At 41.2% G+C, this 14727-nt stretch overlaps 1 protein-coding gene across 1 annotated transcript in view; it reads left to right on the top strand.

The window, feature by feature from the left end:
• Positions 1 to 14727, top strand: part of KHDRBS2 (KH RNA binding domain containing, signal transduction associated 2) — a 387570-nt gene that overhangs the window by 362115 nt on the left and 10728 nt on the right. Inside the window, exon 8 of the mRNA XM_044422177.1 lies at positions 11449 to 11507. Within this exon, the coding sequence (XP_044278112.1) occupies positions 11449 to 11507 (59 nt within the window). The remainder of the gene's footprint in view (positions 1 to 11448; positions 11508 to 14727) is intronic.

The following is a 14727-nucleotide window of genomic DNA, read 5'->3' as shown; positions in this document are numbered from 1 at the left end:
ATGCCTCGCTATCCACGTCCTCCACACTGGACTGCTCTACATGTCTTCTCTTACCCACCTCTTTTCCAAGCGAAACAGTCCAAAATGTTGCAATCTCTCATTGTAGGGAGGTTTCTCCAGTGCCTTGATCATTTTATCTTCCTTTTCTGAACTTCTTCCAGCTGTACAATTTCTTTTCTTTTTCATTGACCAGAACTACACACAGTACTCGAAGTGTGGTCACACCTGAGAGTATGATATTGTCCCATTAATTTTCAATTAATTTCCTAATTGTGCCTAACATAGAGTTTGGCTTTTTTTACAGCAGTTGCACAAGGGCTTGGCATTTTCACTGAGCTGTCCGCCACAACCCCACATCTAGCTTCTGCTAGCTCGGATCCCATTGGTTTAAAGTGGGTTAGGAGGTATCACTTTGCATTTGCTTACATGGAAACCCTTGTACTATTTTGATGCTCATCTCCCAGTTTGGGGTGATCCTTTTGGAGTTCCCTGAAATCTGTTTTTGTTTAAACAACCCTAAAAAGTTCAGTATCAGAAAGAAACTTATCTACTACACTGCTCCTATTTCTGGATCATTATGATGTCACAGAACAGATCTCCATTGAACCCCAATATTTACACCCATGCATTGGGAGGATTCAGCATTTATACCTTCTCTCTGCTTTCTATTTTTTAACCAGTTACTGATTCAGAAAAAGCCTTTCCTCTTATTCCATAACTTACATTGCTAGAAGACTCTGACTTTGTCAACAGCCTTTTGGAAGTCCAAGTAAGCAGCGCTGACTGTTGGATTCCACAATGGACTAGGCCATGGATTCTGTGAATTTATGGACCAATTTTAACCTGGGGAGGGATTTGCCCATTGTTGTTCATCTGCATTTGTACATTTTTGCAAGTGCACACTTTTAAGGAAACAAAATCCTGGTACAAAAATATTGATTTTACCAATAAGTAAAATGAATAAAGCAGTCCAGTGACAGGCCAGAGGACATCTGACAATCTGCAAAGCATAGATGGAATGCTTTTAATAAAATCTATATCCCTATAGTTCTATTAACCTTTTGTACTTATTAGAGCTGTAGAGGCTAGTATGCCATACGAATATAAGAGAATTTTGCTTCAGTTTGCAGATCACTCAGAAATGTCCTCTTTGCAAGATCATATGTGCTTCCAAGATGTTCAAAGATTCCCAAATAAGCCTTCACAAACACAAGATGCATAACTTTCCAAAATGTGCAGTGTTCTCAATGTACACAGATTTCTCAGAATGCACTACTTTCTTAAAAGTACATATTACTCAAACTATGTAAGGTTCTCAAAATTTACAACTTTCTCACAATATGGAAATTCCTCAAACTATGCATGATTCTTAAAACACACAGTTTTCTCAAAATGCACAACTTTCCTAAAATGGACAATTCTCCCAAAATTCACAACTTTCTCAAAATGAGCACATGCTGAATCACCAATGTTTTAGTGTATGGAATAGATTTGCCCACTTCCTATATGTTTGAAATTTATGCAGTTTTGTGCAGTGTTCACATTCAGTAGATAAATGCTTGTGCATGTTTCCCATCCGCACAATTTTAAATATGAGCACAAGTGAGGCCAAACCCCCATCCTTTATTCAGTTCTCATCCTTTTCCCTAATCCATATCCTTTCCTGGAGCATGGGAACCAGCACATATTTGTCAGAAATAAGTTGTGCTAGACTCTTTTGCTTTTCCTTCATGTTGTTTCCAAAATGCAGACGAATTAGTTTTGTAAATCATGAGAATGCAGTGGAGATAGTATAACTTGATTTCAGCAAAACATGTGATACCAGTGATATCCTTGTTAACAAGATGGTAAAATGTGGATTCTTGGATGAGACCCAATTGCATCCAATAGTACACTGTACTCCAATACATTGCAACAAACCAGAAATGCTCTTGGGAAACTCACAAGCAAGGCATGGTAATCCTAGCAAACCCTGTTTGTCCCCATTACCTAGTATCAAAAATATCCCACCTCGTTTTTAGCTCCTTATACTGCTTTGATGCCTCTGTAAACATCCCTGAATTAAAATGCACACAAATAGTGTTGTATGTGAAATGTACACACTTTGCACAGAATGCAGTAGGGCTCTTTCACAGTGCCCCACCACCGCCTCTGTGTGTAACGGTGATATAGTGCTTCCAGGGGAAGCTGAACGAAGCAGATATGCTCATTTCTGGACGCAGGTAGATGGATGGAGTCATAAGCGAGTGCTACCAATCTGCCGCCATCGGGAAACAAATGTTTCAGTTTGTTTGGAGACTTTCTCTAAGAAGCACTGAATCTCCTTTGCATAGGCAGCGGAACCCTTACGCAGAAAACAATTGGCAGGACCCACCAGGGAATTAATTGGCAGGATATAAAACAACAACAAACAGTGAAAGAAAAGTACATGAATGGATTCTGCCCCCTATCTTTGGATTGAATTTGCACATTGATTTCTTCACATTGGTACATTTCCATGTGTAGGTAAACATGAGAGTGATTCTTAGTCTGAACACAGAGAGTGCATTCATGAACAGTAGTTGCTGATAGCCTTGTCCTCCAGAGATGTCTTAACCACTTCTTTTCTTGGTGGCCTCAGTGGTATCATGTGCCCGCCTTCCCCATCCTGAAGTATTTTGGACCACAACTTCCACACCCCTCAGTTAACATGGCCAGTGGTTGTGGATAATGGGGGTTGCAGTGAAAAGCATCCAGGAAGCACTAGGTTAGGGAAGGCTGTATCTTATGCCATTACTGAATGACGGACTTCACTGCAGCAGACAGGTGACTGTTGGGTTTTAGCCTATAAGATAATACAATGCATATGTGGGCAACAGATGGAACAATGACTATATAACATTCATAATATACCATACTTGCTATTACTATTTTCTATTGAGCACTGTCCCCATTTTAAGCACGGTATTTATACACTGCTGTGTTTCATTTTAGGTTTTGTGCTTATATCTTTCTCTTCATAAATAAAGATTTTCCTGTATTTTATTTTGAGACTATTGAATGAATCAAGTTAGCAGGCCTAAAAGATGACATTTTATGGGTCTTCACAGCAATCCACTTATAGCATTCATCATCCAAAACTGTTTTGAAATGCCACCTCTCATTTAAGTGATTCAATGAACACAACTGTATCAAATGCACTACCCTGAAGCAGATAAAAGTTTTTTTTCGCCATAAATCATTTATGCCCTCTAAGGTTCTTCGAAGACTTATTTCCATTATAGATCTTCAATGTTATATATTGTAGCCATACTAATGGAATATCTCAAATTCATTCCACAATTTTAGAATTCTTACTCTGTTTTATTCTTCCACCTACCTTCCTCTTCTACCTGTGCCTGTATTTATCCATCCATGTGCCAGTGAATTTAGTATGTTTTGATTACATGTTTTTAATGTGTATTTATTCATGAGGAATAAATAAATATTTGGACACATGAGGATTCAAACCCAGATTTTTAAGAGCACAGTAATTAAAGCCATCTGTTTGAATGGACAAAGTGGTCAATTTCAAAGCCTTTCTTTTTCCAAACACAAATGCACCACAACAGTATTATCCTCCCTAGTAAGTGGGAAGCCTCAGCTATGCCATGACTATTTGGGTCAGACAGTATATAAAAGTAGAAGACCTGCTTCTTCAAACCCGCATTGTGATTGTCCTTCCCTGTGCCCACAAATGCCCAATCTCTGTGTTAACTTCTTAAGAATCGCCCATTCAGTCCAAGGGTCAAGGCCATGTGGTCTGTGTGCATCCTAAATTTCAAACCAGGGGGAAATGTCTGAAAGAATGCCCAGTAAACAGGCCAGAACCCTAGATACCAATTCGTTTTAACAAAGTCAGAGAACACAGAAAACAATGCTTGTCTTTAGAAACAAAGAGCAGCTTTATCGAAACTAATTTATAGCCAGCTGTAACTCAGCACAGCTGACTAATTAAGTCAGAGCGCTGTTTCATGGAAAGTTCCCCTTTCAGAGTGTTTGGATTTCTGTTGGAGCTAAAGCGGTGCACTTTCTAAGGGGGGGGGGATTCCCTCTGCCTTTGGCTCCTGCTCTTGGGGAACCCCAGGGATCCTGGGTCCTTCTCTAATGGAGAGGAGTCATCTGCAGCCACCACCCCTGTGTCTGAGGTCCACCGCACCGCTTTCTTCATCTGATGATTCCTCCTGCAGGTGGGACATGACAGTGACACACCAACCGCAAGTGGGAAAGAGCTTTGCATGGGCAAGGAACTGAATTATCCCTCTACGCCCCGACCTTCTCTCCATCACACCCTCTCTGAGGGCAGTTCGCTTCAAGTATAAGAGCTGTTATGCAAAAATGCTTCCCCTCAAGTTAAATAACCACGACTACCATCAAAGTGAGGGGATTCCTTCTCTTATTGCAATAGACAGGGAGAGCCCACTCCATCAGAATCTTTCCAATGTACAAACACGCAAAGCAGCTCCTTTTACCCCTCAATTCGTCCACCAAAGCCCTCCCTTTTCCCTCATTGGGCGAGGTACTAGGAAGTTACAATCTTTCTGTCCACCTAGTTCACATTGTGCATTATAACTAGCTCATTGTCTATTCTAAGTGAGCGAGTTAATATTCATCAACCTATTATGCCCGCCTGCTTATAGCTACAGGTTCACTAGTTCACTCCTCCCTAACTTCACCTTGCCCTATGACCCCCCCATCTCATAAAACTACTGGGAGGATGAGATGGGAAGAGCACACTTTCTTTCAACCCAATTATCTTTTTCTCTCCTCCACATTCCTTCAGGCAGGCCTCATGGCTTGGTTATTGGCTTCTCTGTTTCTCAATCACTGAGTTACTTCCTTCAGAGGCAAGCTGGTAGAGGTGGGTGGGAAAGAGGGAGATGGGGAAGAGTTACTTCATGAGAGTCCATAGAGATCAAAGCCACTGGAAAAGGAGTTGGCATCCCTCACTGATGCATCTTTTTTCTTCCTAAAAAGCACGCCTCCTTGCTTTATTGCAGACCAGGGTTTAAAGAAATGGGAGCAAAAATAGGCAGGTGAAAAACCAGCCTCTGACTATTCAGAACTGGAAACTAGTGTCTAAACAGCATCTCTGAGGTTCCATGTTTTAGCTGAGATTTGGACATCTTTCAATAGGAGTATTTGACTGGGCAAACAGTTATCATTGTAATTTATATACCAAAATGTGAAGGTTAGCCAAACACATTTATCTCAACTGGGTGAGATTTCTGCCTTCAAGCGCAGGAATCCCTTGAGGCAACACTTCCATGGAAAGTTAATTAAAGAGTTCTCACTAGGGGATTACCTGAGGGCATTGCACATTTATATACAAATCCCCCATAATACTGCGAGTATGCAAGACTTTCTGCACAGCATGCATGTGGGCGCACATGTGGAAGCTCTTGTTTCGCTGAGATAAAGCAGGCCTGTTAGCCACTAAGAAAGCTTTCCAAGTCATGATGAATATTCAGTGTTTGTGTGTTGTCTGTGTATATGTTTATAAATATTGTATTTTTAAGGCTTTTAAGCTTCATAAACAACCCAGAGAGCTTTGGTTATTGTGTGGCACAGAAATATAAAAAATAGTGTGAAATTGAACCCAACAATCTGGAAAGAACCCATAATAGAGTTCCCTTAGAAAGGGTGAAGCTATCATTCTTTTTCATTAGTTCATAGGTTTATATATTGCTCAGGATATTTTAAAAATATCTCTAACCACTTTACAAGCAAAGACATATAAAAACATGAAAACGAATTACTCACGGAGTCATAATTAGCAAGCCCATTGGGCAGCATAGTCAATCAGGGAAGGCCCTGGAAAGGACCTGGGTCTGTAAGCTATGCCTGAAGCATGGCACAAGCAGTCATGCCAAGAAGGCAGGCATTTCAGAAGGCAGACTCTCTCACAGAGGAGGCCCACTTCCAGGTAGCCATAAGATGGCAATTTGCACCTTGCAATGCAACAAGCAAGGCCTCTTCCAGTGGTCTTAGTGAAGTCACAGGTGTTTACAACCGGAAATAAGAAGGGCAGCTAATTCAGGTTAGAAGAAGATCTCTGATTCTGAGACAGTAAATGGGGATAAAAAGGGAGCCAAGCAATAAACTGGTAGTCAACCTTAGATCTCTTTACCAATTAGAAATGGCCTCTATTTGAATTCATTATATCAAAGTAGCACTAGAAGCTTTAAGCTGAGATGCCAATGATCGATTTAAAAAATGCAGGCTTATGCTCTGCAGTCAGCCATTTCTGCTAATCAGATAGCCGTACTTCTTGAGAAAGAGTGACTCCTTAACTTTTGGATCCATCTTATCTGAAATGCCTCTTAAAAAGTGAAGATTGATACATGATTTATAGCTCAGCTTTAAGATTAGATTTTTCCCTTAGCTTGTTTTCAGTACATTGTTTATTTACTAAGCAAGCTTCCAATTTATTTCAGTGTCACATAACAGCAATAAAGAAAACACTGGTTTATTTTTTTAAAAATGCATGGTGTTTGGAGTCACTCCATCTTTTTATTCTGCATTACTGCTATCTGCTTTGGCTACTGAAAAAAACAAGACCCGAGTTCTGCCAGATTCCTGTTCTGCTAGTGGTGGGTCCCACTAGCATGCAGGCAGCACTGGATACTTACTTATTTATGTAGCAAGCTTCTATGCCGCCCCATTCGCCCAAGCCTCGGGATGGCTCACAACAATAAATAAATACATGTCAACCATATAAAAGCAATATAATAACAATATAATTGGAGACATCCTGGCCAAAGATGAAAATCAATTAATAATGTTAACAATTAAAATGACATTTAAATAAAAAGGTCTTGGCCTGGTGCCGAAAAACAAACAACGATGGACCTCTCTGGGGAGCGCATTCCATAGATTGGGCGCCACCACAGAGAAAGCCCTCCTCCAGGTGCTTACCCTCCTAATATCCTTCACAGAGGATTCCCGGAGAAGGGCCTTTCCCGTGGATCTCAAGGGGCGGGAAGGCACATATGGACGTAAGCGCTCCTTCAGGTAACCAGGACCCAAGCCGTTTAGGGCTTTATAGGTCATCACCAACACCTTGAATTGGGCCCGGACTTCAATGGGGAGCCAGTGAAGCTGACGGAGGACTGGAATCATGTGAACATAACGCCCAGTCCCCGTCAGCAGCCTGGCAGCTCTATTTTGCACCAATTGAAGTATCCGGACCATCTTCAAGGGCAGCCCCACGTAGAGCACGTTGCAGAAGTCTAGTCGGGAAGTTACCGGTGCGTGTGTCACTGTCGCCAGGCAGTCGTTCTCCAGGTAGGGACGCAGCTGATGGATCAGCCGAAGCTGAAAGAAAGCGCTCCTCGCCACCACCTGAGCTTCAAGTGAAAGTTCTGGGTCGAGGAGCACTCCCAAGCTGCGAACCTTGTCCCTAAGAGGGAGTGCAACCCCATTCAGGACAAGGTCAAGGTCCCCTTCCCCAAAGCCCGATCCGCCTACCAACAGGACCTCTGTCTTGTCTGAACTGAACTTCAGTTTATTGGCCCTCATCCAGCCCATTAGCTCAGCCAGGCACTGCCTCACCTGGATTGGTAGAAAACGAGATGTAGAGCTGAGTATCATCATACTGAATATTGAAATAAAGAGGAAGCATCAGAATCATACTGCGCCCTTCCTGCAATTGGTCATTTGCCTTCTAAGAATGGGAAGTGATGGACCTGTCTCCCCACTGCTCAAGTACAGCACTTTCTTGTTCCAGTGCAAATCAATTGCCAACATTTCATTCATATGGGTGAAAAAAGAGGTACAGTCAAGGGAAGTGTCTGTATAAGCAGTTAAATCTGCCCTATCTCCTGGTGATTTTGGCCAATTTTATTTGCTCTATAGAACTCAGTGAGAGCCACCAGACATAAAGGTAGCCCCCGTTTACATGGCCTGATGCTGGGTTTCATTTCTTGGTCACACGAGAGCAAGACTAGATGCTTATTAGGCAAGTGGGGGGGAGGAAGATAAGGGAGTGCAGAAGCTGCAAGTAAGATCTAATAAAATCATAGCCACATGCTACCCCAATGTTTTTTTCTCAATTCTTTATTAGACAGGCATCTGTTCTTTCTAACCTGTGGGTCATGGCTTCTGCCTTATTTAAATGTTTTTTGGGGGAAAAGTGAACTTAAAAACTTCTTGTAAAGACAATTACCATGATAGATCAAGCACAGATTAAGAATAAATCAGATTAAGCAACTACAAAAAGCAACATAATGGGAAATTGGGGGGGGGGGGTCATAAAACCATAGAAATCAGGCATGAGATGTCAGATTAAATAAAATGTGTTGATCAAGAGGGAAGCAGCAACATTCAAAATTACTGAATGCATGGTTTGTGTAAGTTTTCTGTAGCTGGAGACAAGGCCATGTGGCTTTGCTTTCATGCTAGTAATGCAATGCCAAAATTAAAGCAACAGTCAGTCACTGCTTTCGGTCAGAGTGTCCAGAAGCCAAGAGGCCAGAATGTAATGCAGTGTTCAGAATCTGGAAAAACAAGTGCAGTTGATAATGAGTTAATCTGGTGTGCCTGACAAACTGTGATTTCAGGTAGCCGCACATGTTCAGGAAAATGGTACACTATGTTGCCTGCAGACTAATGTATGCTAATCACAGAGACTAGTGTCTTCTTTTCTATTAACGCTGGCAAGGAAAACTGGTTTACTTGGATTCATGAACACTGCATTTGCTAAATTATGGGATGGAAATGAAATTTAAAATTAAATAGCCAAATTTTGTTTATACTGATTCCTGCAATAATTGTTTACTGAGATCTGTTGCACTTGTGCACAAATTTGAAGTAATTGAACTTTGTCTTTCTACATTGTGTTAAAGTAGTCATCAAAAGCCATTTATGCCAGCTCAGAGATTTGAAATGCAAGTCAGCATTTACAGTTAATAAAAAGCTAGAGGAGAATATTATTCAGATAAATACAAGCAACAGACTATTACATTGCACCTAGAATTACAATAGCATGAATTAAAGAACCAAGTAGGAATTCTATAAATATTCAGATTCCAGCAGCGAATTCTTAAGTAGGAGTTAAACCTGTGCAAAAGTACAGTTCAAAAGTACAGTTCATCAACACAACTGAATGTTGCACCAACACAAGGTCCCTATTCTGAAGATCTCAATGTCCGAAGCCTAATCCTATGATGTAAAGTAACTCTCATTTCTGTTTGCCTGCCTGCCTTCCAACCTTCATGTCAGCAGTATGAAAGCAAAATGATGGGGTGCCACACAAAAGTATTCCTTTCCACCAATATTCTCTTCCTCCAGCAACAGCTCCCATCATACAGACAGTAAAGCGCACCCAGACCATTCACACAAACTCTCAGGCATTCTTAGTCTCTTTAAGAAGGGAAGCACCAAATGTGGTTAGTTCGATTAAGTGGTATCTTTTACTGTTCATATTCTCACAAACATCAATGTACCAGTAGCATAATTTCAGATCACTGCTTTGTTCAGTTACAAAAAGTATATCAAAGCTTTAAGGTATTTCATAAAGAAACGGAATTCTATATTAGATATATCTAGCTCTATTTCCTGTAATTCGTAAGTTTCAACATGAAAATCAAAAAGAAACACTACTTTTTACCAAATATCAAGCCTTCTGTTTCAGATTGGAATCTTTACTGGCAAACTAAGAAAACTAACGATAAATTATCTTATTTTGCCTTTTATTTATAATAGTGGTGAGGTGCCAGGGTAGTGGGACCAGATATAATTGCAACCCCACTGAGGCCTTGGCTCAGAGTCTCCTGATCTCTGTGGACAAAAAGCATTGCGCCCCTGGGCAGGCCCAACAGGGCCCAGGAACTCGCTCAGGCTTCAGTGCCTTGTTTATCCAGCAGCAGTGTGGCCACCAGTAGCTTGAGGGAACAGCTGCAAAGGTTCTCTCTTTTACTCCAGTGACATTTCTTGAGACATTGTCACATCATTCCAATGTCTGTATCCATATCTTTGTTCCAAAATGAAAAGCTTTTTAGGTGTGTAGATGTGTGTTTAAGTAAAGCATAACAGCAAGGACAGGCGACTGTGAGTGTGGTATCTTCGCTTTGCTAATTACAATACAGCAGCAGATAGTAAGGCTCAGCAAAGAACATTCCCATTCCAAGTACAACTTAAGGCCACAGCAGCACATGCCAAGTGCTACACAATTTAATAAGCATTAAATGTTGCTAATGTCTGTGTTATTAACATAAATATTTGTAAGAGTTGGGCCTTTCAAACTGATGAGTTTAGGATAAGAATGACAGGTAGGGTGGCCATTTATGAATGACCAAAAGAGAAAAATGCATTACCAAAAAGAATAGATTAGCATAAAATTTGCATAAATTAAATGTGTACTTGCAAATTTAGGATTATTGTAATTTAAATAGAAATACAGTACATCTTGCCATGGTGTTGAAGATTATTAGTTGGTGACCTATGAACCTGCCAGATCAGCCTGCCATCTGTTAATTTTAAAACAAGAACCAGATAGATTATCTCTTTAAATGGAGGATCCCTTTAGACAAACAGCCCCTTTGCAGCCCTTCAAACAGAGGACTGTCCTGTGTAAATTCAGACACCGGACCACTCTAAGAAATTATTTTTACAGCCCACGCTTCTAAGGTCTCAACAAGGGATCCAGCTGTGAAATCTGCCTTCCGTTGTTACCTCCCATCTGCCTTTAGTGGTGGTGATACCTTTGCCAATGGGAATGCAACTCTTGCCTTCCTGCACCTGAGCTATGAGGTTCTTCCTCAGAAGCTGCTGACACATCTGGTGCATCTTGCACTTTCTAAGCCCTGTAAACAGATTATTTCAACCATGAAGGATGCTGCATTAAGAAAAGCTGGTTGTAATGTTTTGGGGTTATTAGCACAGCGAATTTCATATGGCTTCCAATACTTACAGTTCTGACTGTTTCCAACAGTGGTCTATAGTGATGAAAACTACTGCAAGCGAAGGCAAAGGTTCTACAAGTTCATGCCAAGAATGGCTAAGCTTTTTGTTTTTCAACGGGGAATGTTCATTCAACAAATATTGTGACTGGCGTGTTCTGAAGCTTGATTGGAATTCTTAGTTCAGGTTAACGGGGACTGAAGAACTGATTGTATTAGTATCTTTTATGGCAATCTATGGTAGAATTATCCCTTCTATTCTTCATACTGGATCCTCCAAAATACTGCTGTTATTCAAGAGTCACTTTATTAAAGAAAAAAGAGGAGGAGCAGGGCCATTTACTGTATGCTATAATTTTGTTCATTATTTTTTATTTCAATGTTTCCTCTTAGATAGAAGTTAGTGGCTTCCTGTTCTAAATTTTGTTAAAGGGCAAAAAATATCAACTTTTCTCTTCATCTGTTTAGATTTATTAGTTTGAAGGTTTCCTTTTGCAATAACTTTACTTGCTGTCTGAATCTATTGCAGTCTGCCTGAATATTATGACTATGGTCATGGAACAAGTGAAGATGCTTATGACAGCTACGGTAAGGCCTGTTCTATTTTTGGTAAAAGTGTGAAGTTAGAAAACCAATCACTCAGTGACAACTGAAAATCTCTCATACATTCTTCCACTCCTATTTTTACAGGGACCAGGCTAAGCTGATTTATGTCATTTTGAGGCAATATGTGGGTTGTGGGATAGAGGCCAGGAAACTGAAGAAATCCATTTTAATCAGAGTTTCTCAAAAGCATTAGTGGTAGATCAGTTTTAAAAGCAATAGTGAATCCTGATTAGTGCCCAGATCTATGTTGCAGTAAGATCTGCCAGTCCTACTGATCTGACAAGAATGAGGTACATATCTGCTATCTTATGCAACAAAAGCAAAATCAACCCAAAAGCTTCACCCTTTTTAGAAAGTAAATACTTATCTAATACTTCCATCACATGTATTTTTAAAAAGTAGCACTTTGAATATGTGGCAGAGATTAGCAATTTTATTTATTTATTTATTTATTTATTTATAGCATTTGCATGTGGTCTTCCAGCTGTTTTAGGGTATAATTCCTACTAAGCTTAGCCAGTATAGACATGGTGAAGGATGATGGGTCCAAGTTGCTTCCCCCAGTGTACTGCTTCCATGAGGTCAAACCTTGGTTTGAGTTCATGAGAACAGTGCTTTCCAAAATTCCTGTTTATTTTGTCAAACAAATTTTATTCACCCACTACACACATGCACACCTAAATTACTTAACAGAACTCACTCCAACACAGGGTTGCCAATGGACTGGAGGTGGGGATGGGGACAGTTTAAGCAAAGTTTTATTGTTGTTTTGAGACTCATTACCTGAGAAATAAAAACACACACCCTGCCAACTTGGATTCATTTGGTAGAACACAATACATAACACACCCTCACCACCACCTTGGGGCTATCTCAGACCCACCAAGAACTGCTGCTTTCTGTCACCACATCAGGCTCACTAAGGCCTTTAGTCTGAATCTCTGTCCAAGTATTATTATTAATAATAATAATATTAATTATTATTATTATTTTAAGAAGCAGCTCTAGTAACGTGAAATAAATGCTTTGTCCTGGTGGTGCTCATGTCCCAAGCCAGAGTGTCTCACATGGTCTCATGAGGCTCTCCCAGACACGATCTACTTCGCACTGCGCTCAAGCTGTGGGACCTTCCTCTGAGTGCCAACCCGACAGGTAGCTCAGAGGATGGCAACAAGGGAGAGGGCCTTTTCTGTGGTGGCCTCCCTGCTGTGGCCTTCCCGGTGCCAAACTTGCCATCTTTTCAATTCCAGGTCATCTCAGGGGCCTGAAAGAGTTATCTGGGTGATACTTTTCCTTTTCAGGATTTTTTTACTGTCTTGTTGCTATTTGTACTGTATTTCATTGTTCTGGATTATACTGTGGTGTATACCACCCAAAGAGCTTTGGCTATGGAGTATTATAGAAATGAAATTAATAGTAATAATAACAATAGGAACAACAGCAGCAGCAACAACAATCAGATATTTTGCTGGCTGACTTCTCCATTCATTCCAGGAGAGTGTACAGAATTCCTCCTGCAAGGAAATTTACAAGCAGAATTCCTTCCTCCAGTCAAATTTATTAAGGCCCTTTTGCTTCCATGTGCATATAACAGTAAGGAACAGACCAGACCTTACATGAATTCTGTGTCTAGTATCAATGCTTTTAAATTATTACTTTATTTTTACGTTAGAATAGAAACAGGGTCTCCAGTCTGGATCAGGGCTACAATATGAAGGTTGGGGGGCTTTTAAGATCCAGAATGAGGCCTCTCTGCCTACTCTAGAAAAGAAATGAAAACACTATCACTGGATCATGGTGATGATAAATATATGTATTATTGCAAGTGAATATTACTTTTTATGTGATAATCCCATTTTTTAACTGGGATTAAGAAAAAGCAGTAATATGGAGGGGACTGAATACCAGTCCTCCATGTAGGAAAATGTAGGTTGCCTAAACAAACCATACTCACCTACGAGATAGACCACGTGAAGCACAAAAATGGGAGCTTTCCACAAGGTGTATCTCTGCTTGTCGATGGAACGTAGCCTCATAAATGAAACACACCTGCACATGCTCACGCCTGCAGTCGTAAGCCCCTACTGGAGCTGATTCTATTCTATGGGTGAATGATCTAGCTGATTTTAAAGCAGTTGACAGCAGTCAGCTGAAGGTGTTGGGAGCAAGGGAGATTGTGGGCCCAGGCAAGTGTTCCCACAGGGCTCCGGCCATTTCAGAGATGCTTATTCCGATTCAGAGGAGAAGGAGGAAGCAATAAAGAGTGTTTTGCAATAGAAATGGCCAGTGGCCGGCGTTCGTTTAAAGGAGGAAATGCAGCTAGTGACAGCAGGCCAGTGGAAGAGATTTAGGTTGCCATCCTACACCCAGGAGTCAGCCCTTATCGAACTAAAAGTAGACACGGACATAACTGAATAATAGCACATTTGTTGAATTATCCCTTTGAAATCAGCACTAAGCCAACGTCACAGGGAGGCATGCTTGGGCACATGTTGAGGCCAGTCCTGGGACCCATGGACAAAAGTCCTCGGAATTCTGCCTCCTCCTCCTCCTCCAGCTCCTCACCATGGCACCCTGCTTGCTCACCAGCCCCTCACTCTGGCTCCACCAGCAGTGGTGGTGAGCAGCAGCAGTGGTGGGTGCCGCTGCCCACTTCCGCTGGCTAGCTGCCTGGCACACAAGCAAATGCTGGCGATGGCAAGAAGGAGGGCAGCAGCTGGAGCACGTGGTGGTGGGAAGGTAGGTGCCCAGGGAAAGCGGGTTCTTGGGAGGATGCCTTACTCAGAGCACCTCCAAAACCTGGAAGTGACTCTGACGCTGAGGCTGGGATCCCAACCACACTTTCCTGGGAGTACCGTTGAACACACTGGAAGCCACTTCTGCATATGCATACACTGAGTTGCACCATTAAAGTGTTTAACCATAGACAGAAAGCAACCTGCCCATTTATTTATTAATTATATTTCTATCTTTTGTCCTCTTGTTAATCTTATCCTCACAACAGCCTTTCAGGGTAGGTTAGACTGCAAGTCAGTGACTATCTTAAAGTCACCCGGTGAGCTTTGTAGCCCAGCAGGGACTGTAACTCAGATCCAGCTCTCAGGAGGCAGTATATCTGACCTCAAAATATTGTTTATGTTTGTATCAAGGGGCTCAACACCAGGGATTGATTTTATATAATTCTCCACTGCTAAAATGCATA

The sequence above is a fragment of the Varanus komodoensis genome, unplaced genomic scaffold, assembly GCF_004798865.1.
Source record: "Varanus komodoensis strain SLA01 unplaced genomic scaffold, ASM479886v1 scaffold12, whole genome shotgun sequence".
Classification (NCBI taxonomy): Eukaryota; Metazoa; Chordata; class Lepidosauria; order Squamata; family Varanidae; genus Varanus; species Varanus komodoensis.
This window is presented reverse-complemented; position numbering and strand designations above follow the sequence as displayed.